Genomic DNA, 21147 nt, shown 5'->3' with positions numbered 1-21147 from the left:
GCTGTGGATATATTCAGCAATCTGCAACCTTGGGGGCGGGGGAGCAAGAAATGCAGCCCCCCCCCGTGGGGAGTGGGGAACAAGGAGTGCAGAGTAGGGGCTCCTCTTTCTTGTGCTGCTTGGGTTTTCTTAATTGACGGGGTTCCTTCAAGTGTGTTTATAGACTTGGTAGGAGGGTAAGGAAGCAGGACAGGAGGACAGGACTGGGGAGGGGTTGGGGATGGGCCGCCCCGGGGGTGCAGGTCACACCGGACAGGACCCCACTAGCCAGAGGACAGAGGGCCCCTGGAGAGGATGTTGATCAAGGCAGGGCTGCGGAGAGCAGGGCCACCTGCATCCCTGGTCTCCCTCCCTACCCTCCCTTGGGGTCACCAGTGAGGACAGCCTGGGGGAAAGGGAGGGCAAGCAGGGGGTAAGTGGGAGGGTTTGGGAGCAACTTCCCGACTGACTCAGCACCCTGTCACGGGGGATCTGGCTCCCAAGGGCTACGGTGGATCTGGCTCCCAAGGGCTACTGTGTGGCCCCGATTCTGAGGTTTCAAGGGGCTCCCAGCCAATGCTCAGGCCCCTAGCCCAAGACCCACACTTCCCATCTAGAGGGTTTCCAGACCCCGGGGGGAAGCAATGGGCTGCAGGTAATAACCCCTCATTGTCCGCTAAGCTTGAGTCTGCACAGCTCCAACTGGACCCAGTGGAAAATGCTCCTCATTTCCTGAGGCCCGTTGAAAATGCCCTGTGATGGCGACAGGACTGTCCCCCGCCCCTGTCTATCTGTCGTGGTGTATGAGTCTCCCTTGGCCACATGGGGACCTGGAGCACATTGATTAAAAAGAGAAAGGTGGGCAGGTGTCAGGAAGAATGGAAAGCAAGAAAAACCACCTTTCTTCTTTTATAAAGGATTATCAGTTGCTAATTCAAAAATTGTAGAGCAATGAAAACTACATCAATAATTATCATAATAATTATAGTCTTCGGTTTTACCCTTGAATGTGTTCCTGGCAATGTCGGATTCAGTTACTCCAGAAAATGTTATCATGTTATTTCAGTGTTTTCCTCTGAGACTTCAGTCTAGGACCAGTGTGATGACAAAACTTGTCCTCGGGGACTTGTGGGCTGCTGTTTAGAGGCAGATACTTATAGGCAGCCCCTGGCCTGGTTGAGCTAAGTTAGTGATTCTCAGTCAGGGAGAAATTCACACATGCATGCACATACACATGTATACACACACACACACACACACACACACACACTTCACTGGGTCAACTGGCAATGCCCAAAAACATTTTTGATGATTGCAGCATGGGTGTTCCTGGCATCTGGTGGATAGAAGCCAAGGAGCCCACTGAGCATCTTGCCATACACAGGGCAGCCCCACCCGACAAATCATGATCCAACCCAAAATGTCAATAGGGCTGAGGTTGAGAAACCGTAAGTTAGATTGAAAAAAACAATCAGGAAATCAGAAGTATTGGGCAGGACACTTCTGCTTATAAGCGACACCAACTCTAAGTAGTTTATGGAACAAGGGAACTTTATATTGATGGAAATATTATCTAGTAAGACCACACTACCGTAACCAAAAAACTCCCAAAAGAGCCAAGTTAATTTCTTTGGTCATGTTCCTTATGATGATGTTCATGGCAACAAACTTCATTTCCTTTGTTCATTTTGTCTGTGTTTCTCGTAACAATGGGCAAATATTGCTATGCATCAGGCGTGCATCTAAACATTTATATTCTCACTTAATCATCGTAATAATCCCATGAGAGTACATACTCTTATTATTTTCATTTTGTGGATGAGAAAGTCCAGACACAGAGAGGTGGTTTCTTATCCAAAGTGACACAGCCAACAGATGATAGAGCTTCCCATGGTGTGAAACATAAGAAACTTTCCTCGTTTGTCCTTACCAATGTGAGAGAATGCAATTAGGCACCCTTGTCCCCATACAGACTTCTGTCGTCCCTCCATCCTGGTATCAGAGCCAGGAAAGGGTAGAGAATGATTTTCTTCATCCTCCTTCTCTCATCGGATGTGATTCCCAAGGGTATGATTCCCATCCATCTCTTCGCCCCGGGGAACTCCGATGTTCTCAGAAACTCCATAAGCCACCTCTGGGAAGAAATATGTGGATGTGCCGATGGGAATTACAACTGGGCCCGTGGGGTCTATTTGAAGCACGAATCAATGGTGCAGACACAGACAATGGATATAGAGCAGTTTCTTCTGACTAAGACATTCGGGATTTAAATATAAATTAGAAGCTGTAAGTCAATTCCACGTATGAATTTGTACAAATCCCTTGTAATGAAAGCAGAAGGTTTCTCTTGTCCTTATTTGTACTGGGGTGTTAGCATCAGGAGCCTAACCAAGTGTGTCGATTTTCCCACAGCTCAGGAGATTAAAGATGTACTTTCTCTGGTTAGAACCGGCTGCAGGTGGCACGTGGGGAGAAGGGCTTGTTCTCCAGGAGCTCCAGGGTCTGTCTCATTCCTGCATTAATCTGAGGAGTACCCCCCGCAAAGTGGGAGAGAAGAGGTTGCTTGAGGTGGGTTGGCCAAAGGATTTGAAAGAGATAAGGCTCTCATAGATACTTCTCCTTCCACAACCCTCGAGCCATTCAAAGCTGGAGGCTTTCTTCTCAAGTATTGCCTCTCCTCCCCTGGGACCAGGAGGCAGGGGGCTCTGGAAGCCAGCAAGCAGTACACAGTCCCGTGTGTCTGAAAGGCAGAGTACAAGTGCCATATGCATGTTGACAAATGACTTCAACCCATACCCTTGTCAACATGGAGTCATTGCACCGCCCAGGACATCCACCCAGCCATCTACCCAGAAGAAGGGTACCCAGATGTTCACGACACATCTTATACATGAACATTCATGGAAGCATTATTCACAATGGCCAAAAAATGGAAATGACCCACATGTTGATCAGTGGATGAAGGGGTATATGTGCTGTGGTCTGTTCATGCAATGGAATAGTATTCATCCACAAAAAAGAAAGCGCTGACAGCTGCTACAATGTGGATGAGCCTTGGGAACCCAGTGCTCAGTGAAAGAAGGCAGACACAAAAGGCCACATGTTGTGTGATGTCATTTGTATGAAATAAGTAAATCAATGGAGAAAGCAGATTCGTGGTTGTTAGGGGCCAGAGGGAGGGGAATGGGGTAACTGTTGCCAGGCACCAGATTTCTGTTTGAGATAGTGAAAGCCACGACCGACCTCCGGGCGCTAACCCTGTAATTTCATTAGCAAATGTATTCCTCTGCTCTGCTTAGCAGCTCCTACGACCCCATGAGATAGAAGAATTCTCAAGATTCCCCACCAGTGGCATCCTCTGGTTCTCACAATGAGGTCTTTACCACTTAGGACCCCACATGAGCTGGAGGGACTCACGAAGCTCTTTTTAGCCCCTGATCGTAACCCCAGGGGGGAACCTTATAGTCATCTCAGACAGTTGTGTTCAGTCCTGGCTGCTCATTGGAATCACAGGGAATTTTGAGGAATACAAATGCCCAGACCCCACCAAGAAAAACCCGTGAATGTAGGACCCCAAATCATCAATAGTTTTTAAGGTCTTGCAAGAGATTCTAACATGTAATGAGTGTTAAGAACCTACTGCTGGAGTCTGATACCCTACATCTCAGATAGTCAAACGGGGACTCAGAGATGTTACAGGATTTACCCATGAATTAGAGGTAGACCCAAAATTGCCCCACTTCGTTGAAGTTCCCACTCCTATACATTTGCAGGATTGCATTAACCAAATTCCTAAGTCTTTGGAGTAGACCATGCTATTGCTCCTAAAAAAACATCATTCTTCATCCAGATTCAAATGTTTGTGGTCTGATGCATATCTTCACAGAAAATCTCTCTTCTCAAAATTAAACTATTTCCAATTATCAGATGCACAAATATGTTTTGCTTTCTCTTTAATTTTTTAAAAGGAGAAACTCAAGTGAGGGAGAGATGCCACTGTCAGATGGAATAAAGTGTCCACACCTGGCATTCAGAAAAAGAAAGGATGTGGCATATTTGCTCCTTGGTTTTTAATTTTTCTCTCTTTATCTGATGTAATATTTATTGCACCAACTCCCTAAGGCAGTGATTTGCAAACTTCTTTTTAAGAGCAAAACATTTGGGATCCCTGGGTGGCGCAGCGGTTTAGCGCCTGCCTTTGGCCCAGGGCGCGGTCCTGGAGACCCGGGATCGAATCCCACGTCGGGCTCCCGGTGCATGGAGCCTGCTTCTCCCTCTGCCTGTGTCTCTGCCTCTCTCTCTCTCTGTGACTATCATAAATAAATAAAAATTAAAAAAAAAAAAAAGATTTAAAAAAAAAAAAAAAAAAAAAAAAAGAGCAAAACATTTTTTTTTTCAGGCAAAATCTCAGGCAGGGACTCTAATATACAAAACACGATCCACAGATTCCTCAAACTGTTTAGTCTTACTGTCTCGGGGGAAATACCTGTTACATTGACAGGACTCCTGTGCCATCTCTCAAACGTCCTTGGTTCCCAGGAACACAGTTTGACAACCACTGCTCAACTGCATTAGTTTCCAGTCAGTCTTCAGTGGCTATGTGTTTTCATTTTGTTTCATGTTGGAAAAGACACATTTTTGTTATCTGAGCTGCTTCTTCCTGAGAACTCACTTCTTTCATCGTACACGTTTGTGTGTGTGTGTGTGTGTGTGTGTGTGTGCATTTGGCAGATTGGAGGAACCTCCGCAGGCAAGATCCTGTAGAGGAAGAAAATGAACATTAGCAGGTGCACCGCCAGGCCCCCAGAGAGCCAGGCCTGGCAGGTCTTCTCAAGTCATTGACTCAGCACCTTCTATGTCTGCAACACTTGGAAACTCCTCATGGGAAATGAGCCAACACAGAGAAGTGTGCACTAAGTGGAAATGGGAAATGTGTCCTGCCAGAGCACACACCAAATATTGTCTCCCTCTCTTGACTGCTGGCCCATCCCCCTACCTGTATACCCAGAAAGCAGGCAGATGATCCATCTGTCCTCTTGGTAGAAGGCAGCCCTCCAGGCACAGAGCTCTCCTTCCGGCCCAGGGCTTCTCCAGGTGGGTGGATCACACCAGCTAGTGGGATGTTCATCAGCGCCCTGAATCGAGAACGACGTTGCCTGGGATTTCAGTGAGTCTTGGAAAGTGCTCTTCGCTCAGGAGAAGGTTGCTTTGTTGTTGACCTGTTGTTCCTTATTATTGTTAAACTTATGTGTATTTCTTCACCTGCCTGAAATGTTTAACTGAGAAAATTCTGGCAACTGTCCTTTACCAGGGCTGGTAGGTACTCTCTTTTCCTATAATAGAGATAACATGCAAATGCTTTTATCAAAGTATCTGGCACAAAAGAAAACCAGTAATTATCAGAAGAAATTAATGTTAGTTAGATCAAGAAAGGACTTTGATTATGTTTTCTTAAAAAGAAGCTTTATCTTTTAGAGATACACAATGACATATTTGCAGATACAATGATCCGTCTGGGATTTGCTCCAGATAATGCAGGAGTGGGGAGGCGTGGGTGTGTACCCGAAGCACAGTGGGGCGGGAATTGAAAACCTCTGAAGCCTGGTGATGGGCACATGAGGTTCTTTATTCTGGCTGCTTTGTTTTATATATAAAGAGTCCAGGCATTCTCTTATATATATAAATGTTTGAAACTCTCCAGAGCAAGGTGGAAAAAAGATACTTGAGGAGACATCTGTGGAGACCAAATCTTCATCAGAGAGGCCACATTCACTTGCTGAGAACGGCAGACACCTGCCAGAGTTGGTTTCCCCAGGGCTCCATGGGGGGCAGAAACCTAATCAAGATGGCTCTTGAAGATGGGGCCGTTGACAGGCCCAGAAGCATCCCAGCAGACAAGAGGTGCAGGGAACCTTATGCGCATGGTGGCAGGGCTGGGAAACCAATGGGAGACCAAGGATGCTTCCCCATCTGTCTTTTGTGTCTTTGAGTGCCCTGGGATCTCTCTTTTTCTTTCAGTGTGTCCACTCTTCTGCCTCTCTATGCAGCTAGTCATCGGTGTCCTTGGACAAAAAAAGGTCACCCCATGCTCAACTACCCAGGAACTTAGAATTTAAGGACTAATGCCCTCTGATCATAGTTCTATTTTTCTAAGTTCACACTCTTAGAGAAACATCTGATTGTTCATGAAGCAGACAACCAACTGGTCACCTGTGAGTCAGGAATGATTTCTGTGTCCAATCAGCTCTGGCGAAGGAAGGTGGGATCCTATGACCCCAATGGCCCTGTAGAACACTCTTCTCAGTAGGGGCTTGGATCTGCTTTAAGGATCCTCAGAAAAGGAAGCCTGACATCCACCATGTAGAATTCTATTGTTTCTGCCATTTGAACTACAATTAGTTCACTTGCCTTTTTCTCAGTGAGAAGACAGAAGACCTGGCCACTCTTCTCATTGTGAGACCCTCGAACACATGTACACTGGCATCTTCTCCTCCTAGGTTTTTACTCTATAGATAAAAATGATTCCAAAATGGGGCATCTGGGTCACTCGGTCAGTTAACCGTCCAACTCTTGGTTTCAGCTCAGGTCACGATCTTGTGGCTCCTGGGATCAAGCCCCACCTCTGGCCCCATGCTTAGCATGGAGCCTGCTTAAAATTCTTTCTCTCTCCCTCTCCCCTTGTCCCCCCTCTGTTCACATGTGGATAGACCTCTCTCTCTCTCTCTCTCTAAAAAAAAAAAAAGTCCCAAAATTTAATGTCTATTTAAGTGCTCTCACCTTATGAAAGATCTGGCATTTTGGTGAATCAAAGACAAGATCCTCACTCTCCAGAAGCTCACAGTTGGGAGGGGATCCCCCAAGCTTTCTCTCCTTGAGAGGACAGGGAAGTCTCTGCTCACCTTTGCTAGAAGCCCGAGCTCTAGCATCTGATTTACTTCTCACTGTGTGAATTGTCTTCCATGAGTGTTGAAAACAAAGCTCTGGCACCACTCTTCAGCTTCAAAGAGAAAGGGGTATTTAGAGATGACAGAATTTTAATCAGGGGGAGAAAAGAGTCAAATATACCAATGTCTGGGACCATTATGGTCTGGTGGGTTCCTGAATGTTCTCCTCCCACCTTGATTCTATAGTCATTTGGGGGTCTGTCTGTGCATGTCCAATTGGGACATGGCCCGGGAAGGACTCAATAGGTCTCATTGTCTTGAGGGCTGGCTAAGTTTTCAGCCACACATCTTCAGAGTCCTTTGTGGGTCTCTGCTGTTAATCATTTCTTAGACATAGAGGCTTCTTTAAAATACTGAATGAACTTTATATAGAACTCTGTGTACTTGTTGAAATTTGTATTTCAATATTACATAATGTTCTATTATGTGAATTTCACAATCGTAATAACATTTTATATTTTGTATTTATATATTTAAAATATTTTACATATTACATATGTGTGTATATATAATATAATATATATATATAGTGCCCATAAACAATAACTGTAAGCTGAATTAAAATATCCCCTTTTGTTTTCTTCTAAAACTTCTATAGTTTTACCATTCACGTTCTGTATGTGGTGTGACATAGGAATCAAGACTCATTGTTTTCTTCACATGGATATCCAAATGGTCTAGCACCATTTATTGAAATGATCATTAGCTGGAAACTAAATCATGTCCAAACATAAAAGCGTCCATAATTGGCCACAGGTACAGCCTTGAATATATGAAGTAGAGAAATGATAGTAAACAAAATGTCTGGATATGTCATAAGTGAGCAAAACATATAAAGAAAGGGGGTGAGTGGGAGGAAATGTGTCAATCTCCTGAGCTGCAAGCCCCCAAGGGGAGAGAATAGTGTCCCTTTCATTTACTGCTATATTTCCTGCACCTGGTGGATTCCTCAGCATGCAATAGACACTTAAAGAATATTTACTAGAATGAGTTCTTTCGTTTTTCTATCCTGGGGTGAATCCAAATCACATAGAAGGAAACCATAAATGTAGGCGCTGTAGGTTAACATCGTTTGCCTTGGTGATAAAGTGTCTGTTGCTAGAGCAAATCAGAGACAAACAAAAGTGTGGGAGTATCAGAAACACATTAACTAAAATGAGAAGAGCTTTTCCACACCAATTGCAAGGACATAAGGTATCTATGTAGATTATCCATTAAAAGGCAGACAGAGTCACAGGGGTTTGAGCCTTGTCACAGGGGTTTGAGCCATGTCCTCCCATTTATTAGTAAGAATTTCGTATGATACAAAACAAAATCCATCATCATCATCCTCACTAACAAATACTGACTGATTCCTTACTCTATGCCAAGCAGTGTGCCAAGATCCTTAAATGTATTATCTTATTTCTAGCGATCACAGTTCTACCCATTGGACTATCACCAAGAGATAAGACTTTCCAATGAGCTCTATCCTTTACGTAAACATAGACTTGTAAAATTGCAAGTTAAATTTCTGATGATCTCTCCCACAAGCTTTTAACCTCATGAATAGAAATCCAAGTTTGTAAAACTTTCTGAGACCTTAACTTTTAATTTCCCCAAGCCAGGACCCAAATGACTACATCCCAATTTTTCAAGTTCACCATCCATGAAAACATCATAGTTGACAGTTCATTAACTTGGACTCCAGTCATCAAGCATGCAAGCTTGTAGATGTCCAGTGCCTTAAAGTCATGCACGGTCACTTCTTCCCTACCTGTGGCTTTCTACCCTGCTGATTGTTATTTCCAATTTCAGCTTAACCTTAACTTAAAACCAACCATTTGCTGGATGAGGAAGAACATTTATTCTTGGTGTAAAATAAAATGGAAGTCCCTCTTCCCTTGGTGATGAATGACCTTTGTGCAAAGTCCAGGCATTCTCTTCCTAAATACCCATCACAAAACTCACCCCACATTGTCAAAAAAAAGTAGAATGAAATAATCGGTTCTGAATATAAGGGAGAGAGTTAATGAGCCTCAGTATGTCCCAAGCCAGTCACCCACACTGATTATGTAAAAATGTATTTTGCGTCTGGTATTTGATTTGCCACACAGTTTAACAGAAAAGTGACTTTATCTATTTTTTCCAATTAGAGGAAGTAATGTTACAATCAATAATTTCTCCTGCTCTGGTATGCTAAATTAATGTCTGTCTATTGTTTTTAAATCACAAAGTGAGTATTGGTATAGAAATATAAAATGGTACTATTTCATTTTAATCTATTTAATTTTCCATCTTGAATTATATAATGGGGTTAAAACATTGAATAGAATTAATAGAATGAGTATTTAATTAAGCAATAATGAATTTCTAAATGGATGCTCAAGGAAACTGGCTTTGTAGTTTATGCAAGAATCAGATAATGGTCTTAACAAAGACTATAATAATTGTGTTGAATGTTTTCTATATTTAAAGATTTTTTTTCTGAATTCTTTAAAGAGTAGATTTAAACATAATCCAGTTCCTTGACTAGGCTCTACTTTACTTTCAAGATAAAGTCCAAATGCCTTTCTGTGGCCCCCAAAGCCCTGCATAATCTGACTTTGTCTTCTTCTGGAGTCCAATGGCAAAGAGTTCTCCCCAGCCCTCCCCTGCACTCCAGCCACACCCACCTGCCCTCCATTCTGCAAAAGTACCATGTTCCCTCCACCCATGGCCTTTGCTCACTTAGGCCCATCCCTCATCCCTGCAGGCATTTGCTCATGCTGTTCCTGATGCCAGGAATGCTCTCTCTCCTTTCACCTTATTAACTCCTGCTTTGCTTTCAATTCTCAGGGAATTCCTCTCTATTAACCCTCCCCAGACTGAGTCAGGCATCCACTCCCTCTCACCATTCCCCCTTTGATCCACAGGCTCAGGGTTACTTTTTCCCTAACATTTAACACAGTTTTGTAATCATACCTATGCCATGTCTATTTTGTTTTCTAGCATATCCCTAGAATTTAATACTATATCAAGCCTGGCATACAGAAGCCACCCACCAAATAATTGTTGTGTGTCTGTCTGTCATTTCTGGAAGATGGATGGATGGATGGATGGATGGAAGGAAGGATAAATGGATAGAGAATGATGGATAGATGAATAGATAGTGGATGGAGGATGGATAGATAAATGGAGGAATGGAGAATGGATGGATGGATGATAGATGGAAGATAAATAGATGGATGGATAGATGTTGGATGATAGATGGATGGAGAATGATAGGTAGATGGATGGATGATGGTTGGGTGGATGACAGATGGGTGGATGAATGGTAGGAACACCATGGTAGCTGTGGACACACTAATACATCTAAGGAAGTATCAGGGCCACATAATTCCTAAAACAGTACCACATTATTCCATTTGGAGTCATTTGATTACACACTAAAAGGGTGTTCTATGCCACCTACCTATGGTAGGTGCTGCAGACATTTAAAAATAAAAGCATCCTAAAAAAAGCTGCACAGGTTTTTGCCACTTAGATTTGTCCTAAATATTAATTTTATAAATAGATCCATCCAACTACCCACCCATTTATTCATCCATCAGATTTTCATGTGTCCAGCACTATGTACTATGTGCTATGTACTGGGGATCAGGGCTGAGTCGTCCATCAGGTGCTCTAGGCACAGTGCCTAGAGTCCTAAAATGAGAAAAAGAACTCTCAGGGTCAAATAAAATTTTAATATTTTTCTCACCTCGGGAAAAAATGAAATTTTTAAAGCCGATGAAAATCTATTATGGTAGGAAGGACCAATGAAGGTAAAAGCACCTAAGATCCATGGAAGTCATAATGCAGCTGTGCTAGAGATGTCCTGGGACACAAGAGAGATGAGTCCATCCTTCCCTTTCTGGAACATCAGGCAAGTGGCAGGATCAGGCATGATCAGCCAGTCGGCCCCTCTTATGGCTCCTGTAGAGCTACAGCCTCTCACATTTCCTCTGATGCCAGGTCCCACTGCCTACATTTAAGAGCACTATTCATTCCACAGATATTTACTGTGTCCCTTCTCTGCACCTAGCATCATGTGAGGGGCTGGGGAGAAAGCTGTGAACAAGACAGACCTCCCTGAGCTCCAGCCTCCTCAAATCATGATGTGTTCTGTGTCTTTATCCACCACGTGACCCTCACCCACTTTGACAGAGCAACTTCTCACCTCTGCACTGTATGTAACTGCCTTTCTACCAGACAGAGGGAACCCAGCACCCTCCTGTCTAAGCACTCCCTGAATCTGCATCAGGGAGTCTGGTGTCTAAGGAACAGGAGTCAGAAGAGACACAAGGATAAGTTATGAGCTAAGGTCTGGTGTGATCAGTAGGGGACAGAGAGCCCGTCCTCTGGCTCTGGACCACAGCAGAGGTGAAGGACCGGCCAAAGCAATGGGGGTCTTGAGTAATCCAACTGTTAAAAGCTGAGATTACAGGAATCCAGGAGACATGGACTTGACCTTTGGTTCACCGAATGACTCTGGACTTTCCTTCCTTCTCTGTGCCTCTTTCTTCATCTGTGTCTGAAGGGATTAGATAGCACTGTGGACATGCAGCCAACAGCAGGCAGGAGCTAACCCCAGAACCCCTCTTGCTGAGCCAGAGGCACTTCAGGCCCCTCCAGCACGGAGCTCAGGCCACCTCCAAAACCGGAGTGGGCTCTCACATTGAAACTTCCTTACCAGTCTTGACCTTGGACTCCATCATGCTTCTCTCAACCCGAACTGCATACTAGAATTATCTGGGCAGATTAAGGAAATACTGAATCTCAGGCTTTACCCCATACCCACTGAATTAGAATAGGGCCCAATCATTTAAAAATAAATAAATAAAAAATTTAAAAAGCCCCCGAAGAGATTCTAATGTACAGATAGGGTTGGGAACCACCTCTCTAGATTTAAGTTTAGGAATGCCGTGATTTTTGTGAGAAGGAGGGAAAGATAGAAGAGAGGACTGCTTAGACAGGAATCAGGTCAACCTCGTTGCCTCCTGGAGCTGTATCCCCACGACAGCATCCTCCAGGTTGCTACATTCCATCTTGCCAGCATGTTCCAAGAATTGCCCCTTTCACAGAAAGGAAACAACCCACCCAGGTTTGCTGAGGTGTGGTAGACAAATTAGTTCCCGTCCCCGCCCCATCCCCCCAAGGCATCAAGATTAAGGTTTATGATTAATGATTTGCAAGTCAATTAATCAGCCACTACTTTTGAAACCCCATTTCTCAAATTACTTCTCTTTGAACACAAGGGCTTTCTGACATCGCCTCACTGTCTCTAGATTCGCTTTCCTACTAATTGAAATTCCAAGATATTTCTTCTTCTTGTCAGCTTATTGGTATTACTTGTTTGTAAAATATTTGCAAACAGATTACTATTCACCTGTACTGTGTCAGAGGTAAGCACCAAAACAATACTTTATGCTTCCAGCTCAAAGGAATGTGCTAATGATAGCTCATGAAATTCTCTATCTGTGGGAAAGCTGATTTTTCATTTATTGATTTATTTTCACCACACCTACTTGCAACAAGTATTTGAGATGTATTCCAATAAAAACACGGCTACAACAAGGCTCCCAACAACTGATTTATATGTTTCCTTAGAAAATGGGTTTTTAAAGTCCTCCTAGTTGTGGGGTAGGGGTGGGGTGGATGAAATCGGCTTTCTTCTTTAGAGGAGATGGTGCCATTGAGGAGAAGCCATGGAGCCGAACGTGGGGTTCCAGCTCCAGGCCCTCTACACGCGAGGGAGGTGTCCTGGCTACGCCATGACCTTGTCGTTTATGGTATGTGAGGCTGCGAGAGCAGAGATGCAAAAATTGCCTGGAAGTCTGTTTGTCCTTGGACTACAGCTCAGGACGGGCATCCTCTTCCTTGTAGGGACTCAGGACCCACGCTCTTCCCCCTGTGGCTGCACCCTGACCTTGGGTCCTGTGGTCGTCTGTGTTTAGATAGATGGAAGGAGAGGCAGGGAGAAGGGACAGCTGCTCCCAGCCAGCAAGCATCACTTCTGGCCACATTCAGTAGGAGAGAGAGCAGCCTCCTGGCCTCACCTGAGTGCAGGGAAGGCCGAGAGGAGAGCGGATCCTCTGCTGGCTCTGCACCGCACAGCAGCATGAGCCTCCTGCACCATTCTCCGTGAAATGAGGTGACGTGGGTAACAGACCCACTGTGGGAAGGGCTCTGAAGGGGTTCTTGCTGTTTTTACCCAATGGTGACAGTAACCATCTGCTCTATTTGCAGTTTCAAGCCACTGTCGAGGAAGGAGCCGTGGGGGTTATTGTCAACTTGACAGTGGAAGACAAGGATGACCCCGCCACAGGCGCATGGAGAGCTGCCTACACCATCATCAACGGGAACCCAGGGCAGAGCTTCGAGATCCACACCAACCCTCAGACCAACGAGGGGATGCTCTCTGTTGTCAAAGTAAGGGCATTTCCCACGTTTCTCCCTCCTGGCTGCCCACCGGCAAGGCCCTCGCTGCTGGGGCAGGTCGAGGAGAAGTCAGCCCTAGTCTCCTCCTCTCAGAATTGGAATAGAAAAAGGCTCAGGGCTTAAGGGTGTACTTGTATCCTCACAGCCACGAAACCAACCTGTTTCATAGGTTGTAGGAAACTCGAATGTACATGTAAACTTAAAAGACAAAACCCAAAGTTCATTTTGAAAGGAGATCCTCAATATGATTGATAATAAGTTATCAAAGATGTGTAAAAACAGGATATGCAAAGTTTTTTTAAAGATCTGTGATCAAAAATGTGGATCATTACATTTCTACCCAAGCAGAGTCCTGATTATTCTCTTAAAAGCAGGAGATAAATAGGGAACGACTGGCCCTTGGAGCCCATGCAAGGGTCCTGGGGATGCTGTAACACATGACTACATACTGGGTGGCTTCAGAAAATACAGACTTATATTTTCTTATATAAGTTCTGGAACCCACAACTCCAAAATCAGTTCCATGGGGCTAAGGTTGGCAGGGCCAATTCCTCTTGGAGGCTCTAGGGGACCATCTATTTCCTTCTCCTTCCCAGCTGCTGGAAGCCACCCACAGCCTTTGGCTTATGACCCGTTCTCATGTCTTCAGGCAGCAGAGCAGCAGCAGCATATTTCTCTCTGCTCCCATCTCATGTCTCTTTCTTCTTTTGACTTCCATGCCTCCCTCCTTTAAGGACCTCTGTGACTCCCTGGGCCCACAAGGATAAGCCAAGACCCTCTCCCCCCATGAGGTCCTCAGATGACTCCCATCTATGAAGTGTCTTTTGCCACATGAGGTCACCTATTCGCAGGTTCCAAGGATTCCCCCTTGGTCCTGCTGGGAGGTCGCTATTCAGCCTCGAGCAGGACCACATAAACAACCCAACCAACAAAGTTCCACAGTCATCCCCCGGGCAGGACCCAGAGCCATTGAGAATGGCAGGTCTCAAAGACCCTGGAGGATGAGGGGCTGGGTTTCTCCCAAGTCCTGTTCTTTCCACTACTTCGTTCATATTGAACCTCGAATGTCCAGCTGGGAACTAGAGCCCCCAAGTTCTTCCCAGTTCTACCCTAACAACACAGGCCATGGCGAACTCATTAGGAGCTCCCGGCACTGCTCTCCTGCCTCTGCAGTCATGCCGTAACGGCGGCTAGCCTGTATCCATAAGAGCCATCAGGCAATTTTCCAAACCTGCAGCTAGAAGACGAGGCTTGGGTAAATAAATATGCATCCCCATCATAAATCCTACAAGAGCATGGTTCTCCCTGGCCGGCATTCGCTACAGCGTGAGGAGCAGACAATACAAGAAAACCAGAGTCATGGAGGAACATTCTCTCACCACACTGCCCCTTTGGCCCACAGTGGTGAGTCTGAAATGTTGGCATATAGGAGCATCACTGGGAATGCTAGGGGCACCCTAGGCCGCACCCACACAGGCCTGCTTGGTCACCACATGAGGGAGAGGGGCCCCCGGGCCCCAGGAGATGCTGGTGTTCTTGGAGCACAGCCTTGTGGAAGAGCTTGCACCCCCATGTTCCTGCGGAGGAGGTGCCTGCAGCACCGGGGACTCCCTCTGGGCCTCAGTTTTACTAGTGAGTGGATTCCTTGGCTTCAGAATTAAAACGGAGACTCCCCCTCCTTTCGGCTGCCTGCCATGTGAATTCCTCCGAAGGCCCTTGGGCTCTCTCTCTGCTTCTCAACCCACGTGAGTCCAAGATCCAGGACAGCTTTCTACAGGCAGGCCTGGCCTTGTTATCCATGCTCTTCACTTTGACAGCAGCCTAGTGCCTAGGTCAGGAATGCCTTCAGGTGCAAGCAGCAGAATACTGGGCTGAGAGTGGCTTAAATACTAAAGAGAATTTAATGATTTCTAGAACTAGATGAAGGTGGGCCAGTCCAGGATTGGCTGGCAGTTCAGAGTGTCAGAGAGCCAGCAGAGGGCACTGCAAATGCTCTGACTTTTTCCTCATGGACATACAATGGCTGCCAAAGCCCCAGGCATCGTGTCTTCCCCCTGCTGTGTATCCAAGGCAGGAAGCAAGGAGGCAGCCAGGCAAACAGGAGAGCAAGAGAGTGCTCTAGAGTGCCTCTCTCCTGTCATTAGGGAAGGAAATATCTTTACCAGTGGTTTCCCAAGCAATTTCCCATGATGTTTCATTGGCCGGATGAAACGTACACACCCTCAGCCACAAGGAAGGCTAGAAAGTCCAAATCTGGCTTTGGGGCCTCTGCAAGAAGAGATAGGGAGGGAAGCACAGGGCAGGCATGGTCACTGGGCAACCAGCCCCGAGCAGTTGTGCCCTAACCAGTTAGCAGTTAGCTTACCGAAGAAGGAGCAGAACTTTCAAGACTGTGTGGCTCCCAGGGGCGTCCTGCCTCCCTGCAGGACCAAATCCCAACAGTTCTGGAAAGCAAGGACCTGTTTCCTGTTTAAAGCTTTCTCGTCAGGAATGCTCTTCATTTCTTTGTAAACCTATCCCAAAACTGTCAGAGTTACCCTTTCCCCGAATATAATCCACCCTGCGTTTTAAGTGTCTTTTCTCTTATGTCCTCAGAGGAGAAAGAAACATCCAGAAAGCCTTGATCCCCAAACCCATAATAGGTTTAAAAATCTCTGTTGGATCACTTTCAACCTTCCATCTTCCAGACAGCAAACCCCAGGTCCTTTGCCCTTCCCGTGTGGTATGGCTTTCCCAGCACCTAAAGCCTCCACGACACTCATCCACGCCCTCTCTTGACGCTTGATGATATATTCATTGAATCAAATCTCTGTAACTATTGGAAGTATTTCCAATGTGCTCCCCTCCCTGATCCAGAGACCCTGCACCAGATGAATCATATTACTAAGGTCACATGCATGAGATGAAGGAGGGCTGCTTCGTCCAGCATGACCCAGGACAGGGTCGTGGAGCAGAGAGCCACATGGCCCCAGCTCCCAGCGGCCTGGCCCAGGGAACGCACAACTAGAATTAGGACAGCTGGCTCTGTGCAGGTGGGGATGAGCACTAGAGCGGCCCTGCCCTCCAGAAAAGGACTGTGCAACTCACTGCCCCTCTGCCCTCCCTTTCTGGCAGTTTTCACATCCAAGCCCTCAGAGGTCAGTGTTGCACTCAGGGGATATTGGCCTGGGAACACACCTCTAAACCCGGCCAGAGAGCAGACCTCTCCCAGCCACTTCATTCCCACCTTCTTCCTTTCTCATCGTGCACCCTGGGCCAAAGCCTGGCTCTGGGCCATATATTAGCTGTGTGACTTTGACCGAATTATGCAACTTCTCTGAGCCTGTTCCCTTTTCTACAAAATGGAACTAAAAACACCCACTATTATGAGGCAAAGTGAGGACTGGGTGACTCAATGCACATAGAGCCTTCCAATCACACAGTAGGTGCACAGTAAGGGATAAACAATATCATGGAAAACAATGAAGGGTGGTGGTGAAAATCAGACCTCTATATGGGGGAGGGGGGGCTGGGGAGCTATGGGTGCCCTGCCTCTGTCTTCCCAGACCTTGAATTAGGTCCCCCAAGAAGAGATATTTTGAAGTCCTTACCCCCGACCCTGTGAATGTGGCCTTTTTTGGAAGTAGAGTCACTGCAGACGTGATTAGCGAGGTCCTGGTGGAGAGGCTGGACCCTACTCCAACAGGACCGTATTCCTGAGAGGAGATGGCCATGTGACAGCAGAGACACCCAAGGAGGTGCCTGTGTGACCGCAGAGACAGAGAGGTGGGCTGGGCAGCTGCAGGCCACGGAACCCCAGGAGGATGAAGGGAAGGTTCCCCTAGAGCTTTCAGAGCCCACATGGCCCTGCTCACATTCGATTTTGCACTTCCCGTCACCACAACTGTGATAGTGGACTTCTGTGATGCTAAGCCACCCAGCCCTTTGTTACAGCAGCCCTAGGAGAATAACACAGTCTCCAGGGTCCCTTATGAGGTCGGAGCTGCCGCTCCCAGCATCTGAGTGCTGGTAGATAAGGGCCCCCAGTCTGTGTCTTCCCAGCAGAACCAGCCTCGCCAAAAGGGATACCTAGGCCAGGCCCTGCCAGCCGGAGAGAGCCTGCAGTCTGGGCCTGATGCAGAGGGATGCAAAAGGTCAGCCCCGGCCTTGAGGTGGGGCTTATCTGGCCACGCGGTGAAAGCTCCAGAGCCTCCCTGGCATTGGACGCAGCTGGACTCCAGCAGAGACCACATCCTTGCATCCTTGCTCCCTGCCTTTCTTCTGAGAAGGCACACCAATAAATCATACTCCAAACCCCTGCCTCAGGCTCTGCTTCCAGACGTGACTGGAATCTCAGGGAACCCAGATAGATATCACTCTCTCACACACACACACACACACACACACACCATACATAAATACACACACCTAACATAGACATAGACAAACACACATGCACATCTAACATGCAAAGACTAGCACGTGCACGTTTAATATAAAGGCACACATATACTTATCCAATGTAAATGAGCACACATGTACCTAGCATGTAAAGAAAGACACGTCTTTGCCATACTACTTAAAGGCCATGTGTAAGTAAATTCCCCCCAAGATCCCTGGGATCTTTTCTCCCTGCTCAGATCCCCCTCCCCCCCTCCCCCATCCTGCTGCAAGCGGCCCAGCCCTCTCAGGACAGTGTGTGTCTCAAACCCAGGCCCAAATTCTGCCATCAAGAGCCTGTGGAGCTCACAAAGTGAAGAAACTCTAGCCCAGTGGCATTTTTCATCATGGTAGAAAATTCAGTTGGGCTAAATTTGGGATTTCCCAAGTGTCTGTTATGTTAGTTAACTTTCTCTCCAGAAGCACGTGGTGCTGCCAGGAGCCTGAGCTAGGATGAAAGAAGCTCTCCATACCTGGTTTGCACCACTGGGTCCACCCAGCTCTGGGGCCTGCGGGGGGAGACTCCTGGACACTGGTCTCCGTGTGTAAGCCCTGCTCAGAGCAGTGAGTGCAAAGTGGCCATGACTCAACGAGCCAAAGGCTTCCGCCTTTCCACTATCCTAATTGAGATGAATGTCTTCTGAGTATGGTGACCCTCTGGCCCCTATCTGAAATCTACTTCAGCGAGGTTGCATATTTTGGGAGTCACTCAGGATGGACAGAAATGTCTTAATAGAAAGGGATGGAGTGGTGAAGAATTCTTGTGTTGGGGATGGGACCAAAATATAACTGGGCAGCTCCCAGGTGCCAAGAGCATTACATCTTATGAACTCCCTAAGTCCTGCTGGGAATTGTTGCAGGTGAGGGGAGGGGTCCTGCTCCAACCAGAAAGCACCTGTGTCAGCATTTCCTCTGTGCATGCGTGCATATGCGTGCTTATGTGTGCACTCACTGCCCCACAAACTGTGGGGTGTGCGATATGCATGTTGGCTGTAGTGACTGTGAAGGTAACATAATTCGCCTACAGTCATCTGACCCTGACTCAGCCAGCTGGATTCAATTCCAGCTTTTATACCTGCAGGGCTCTCCCCTCAGCTTTTCCCAGTCTCACCGCTGTCCCCATTTCCCATGGCCCCTACAACCTGCATATCATTTGCTTCTTTCTAGTTGAGTGTGAATCGACTCCCTGTACTCCCTTTGGTCTTATCCTTCCAGCCAGAGTATCAGTGTGTGTTGGGTCTGAGGAGTTAGCTACTCATTCTCCCAGTAAACATTAGGAAAATAACTTAAAATAAACAGCTAAAATCACCTAGAATATGACCTCTCCAGTCCTTTCCCCTGTGACACCCTCCCGGGAAATGCACCCGTGCCAGGAGAGTCTCTCCTTTAATTGCTGTAGAGACTCTGGCCTCTGTGCTTGTGGCCAGTGAAGTGGAAGCATTGAGAATGGAACTTTGAGTTGCATTTTCCATTCGACTCCCCCTCCGTGGTAACCAAGGCAGGGCGACCCCAAAACTGGTAAAGCTTAGGCATCAGAATTGTTCATCCCTGAGCCCCCCTGAGTATCAGAGTCATGGGGTACAGATTATAAGTAGGAAGCCTTTGAATGTCAGTGTGGCAAGGGCGTCACCTAAAGAGCTCAGTCGGGGACCCCAGAACTCTGAGGCTCACATAACATGGTGTATCTTACTTCTCAATCAAAAATACCCTACCAGCTTCCATCCCAAATGTATGTTTCATATCCTTAAGGAGGACCCTAAATTGCATTAAGGTTAGCCCACAAACCAATATTCATCCCTGTACATCCACCCAGGTTCGTGGGATGTCAGAGGGACTTGGTGCAAAAGCCTCTGCCCCTGGTAGCAGATACACGAGCTGAGCCCCCGTCTCTGCTTTCCAGCCCCTGGACTATGAGATTTCCGCCTTTCACACCCTGCTGATCAAAGTGGAAAATGAGGACCCGCTGGTACCCGATGTCTCCTATGGCCCCAGCTCCACGGCCACCGTCCACATCACCGTCCTGGATGTCAACGAGGGCCCAGTTTTCTACCCGGACCCCATGACGGTGACCAGGCAGGAGAACATCTCTGTGGGCAGCGTCCTACTGACCGTGAATGCCACGGACCCCGATTCCCTGCAGCATCAAACCATCAGGTGAGTGGGCAGCTCCCTGACTGGAGACGGGAGGCAGGCAGAAATTGTGTTTCTTTTCTGGCTGCGGGCCTGGTTGTCAGGAGGGAACTAGCAGTAAATTAAATTTGGTAGTGATCTGGTAAGTAGAAGGTCCATGTCACAATGATGAGCTCGTGGCTGATGATATAGGACCAGGCTGACTCCAGGGGGACACTGCCCCCACACCTGATCCCCAGCAGTAGACCTGCTCTGGAGGAGTCGGGGGAGGGGGAGACTTCAGGGGCACATTGCCAAATGGACAGAGGGCTCCGTCAGCACCAAGCACACTGAAAAAAAGAAAAAGAAGCCATCATCTATGTGGCCCCATGACTCTCAGACACTAGCCCTACATTCCCATTACCATGACTTTATAAGGAAGGTGTTGGCTGACTCCACTTACAGATAAGGGTGTTAGGAATCCAGAGAGGTTCTGTGATAGCTCAAGCCTGCCCAGCTTAGTAGCAAAGGAATCGCAATAGAAACAGGACAGTCTGCAAAGTCCATGCTGTCTGCTGAGTGCTGTGGACGCTGAACTGTCTGTCAGAAGGGGAAGGAGCAGACATTCCTGGTACTTAGAAGTGGATCGTCATCATCGGGGTTAAGTTTTCAACTGATAAATGGCAAGTCAAGAAAAAAAAAAAAGTCTGTAAAAATTTCTGTCTTCATTTCTCAAGCTCTGTCCGGTGCTTAGAAAAAAAATGTTTTCATGACAAGATTTAATTAAATGATCATTACCCACAGTGCTAGCACCGACAAGCTGCTCTCTCGGTGCGATGTTTCACAAGGAACCTAAATCGGCATGCAGGTCCAAATGCACGCTTGTCTCCGCAAAAGAAAGTTATTAATCTTTCTCTTCCAAAATCTAATCTTCTTCTCACAGGAGAAACAGATAATCAAGTATTAGATACACTTCTAATAAACACGTGTCGCATTTTCCTGATTTGAAACACCTGGAAATGTGTCACAGCCTCTGCGTGGCCACTTTCCCGCAGAGCAAGCCGGCGACAAGTGGCTCACGACAAGTGGCTCACGTTCGTTCCCAATCCCAAAAGGGGATTTTACTTTCACCACAAAACTTTCTGAAATGCCAGGTGAACTAGATACAGGGCTGCACTATACCGAATCCTATTAATAATGTGACTCTGGAATCGCCATTCTGTTGTCTCTCTTTCCTTTTCCTGCTGGGTACCTG

The 21147-nt window shown here is 46.7% G+C and overlaps 1 protein-coding gene and 1 long non-coding RNA gene across 24 annotated transcripts in view; one reads left to right on the top strand and one right to left on the bottom strand.

Moving 5' to 3' along the window:
• The window catches only part of CDH13 (cadherin 13), a 1387059-nt gene that overhangs the window by 1271061 nt on the left and 94851 nt on the right, over positions 1–21147 (top strand). For all 22 annotated transcript variants that reach the window (XM_049110659.1, XM_049110644.1, XM_049110650.1 and 19 more), the window contains 2 exons: positions 13173–13355; positions 19684–19937. In XM_049110659.1, coding sequence (XP_048966616.1) covers positions 13173–13355; positions 19684–19937 — 437 coding nt within the window. The remainder of the gene's footprint in view (positions 1–13172; positions 13356–19683; positions 19938–21147) is intronic.
• LOC112646732 (uncharacterized) lies at positions 1525–19780 on the bottom strand. 2 transcript variants are annotated; one of them, XR_003127849.3, is made up of 6 exons: positions 16955–19780; positions 10477–10589; positions 6757–6976; positions 4976–6485; positions 4466–4737; positions 1525–2719 (listed from the first exon to the last, which is right to left on the bottom strand). It is a non-coding gene; the product is annotated as an uncharacterized LOC112646732 (long non-coding RNA). The 2 variants fall into 2 exon arrangements; XR_003127848.3 differs by lacking the exon at positions 10477–10589.

This window comes from Canis lupus, chromosome 5 (genome assembly GCF_003254725.2).
Source record: "Canis lupus dingo isolate Sandy chromosome 5, ASM325472v2, whole genome shotgun sequence".
Lineage (NCBI taxonomy): Eukaryota > Metazoa > Chordata > Mammalia > Carnivora > Canidae > Canis > Canis lupus.
Note: the sequence above shows the minus strand (reverse complement) of the source record. Positions and strands in the feature narration are given on the sequence as shown.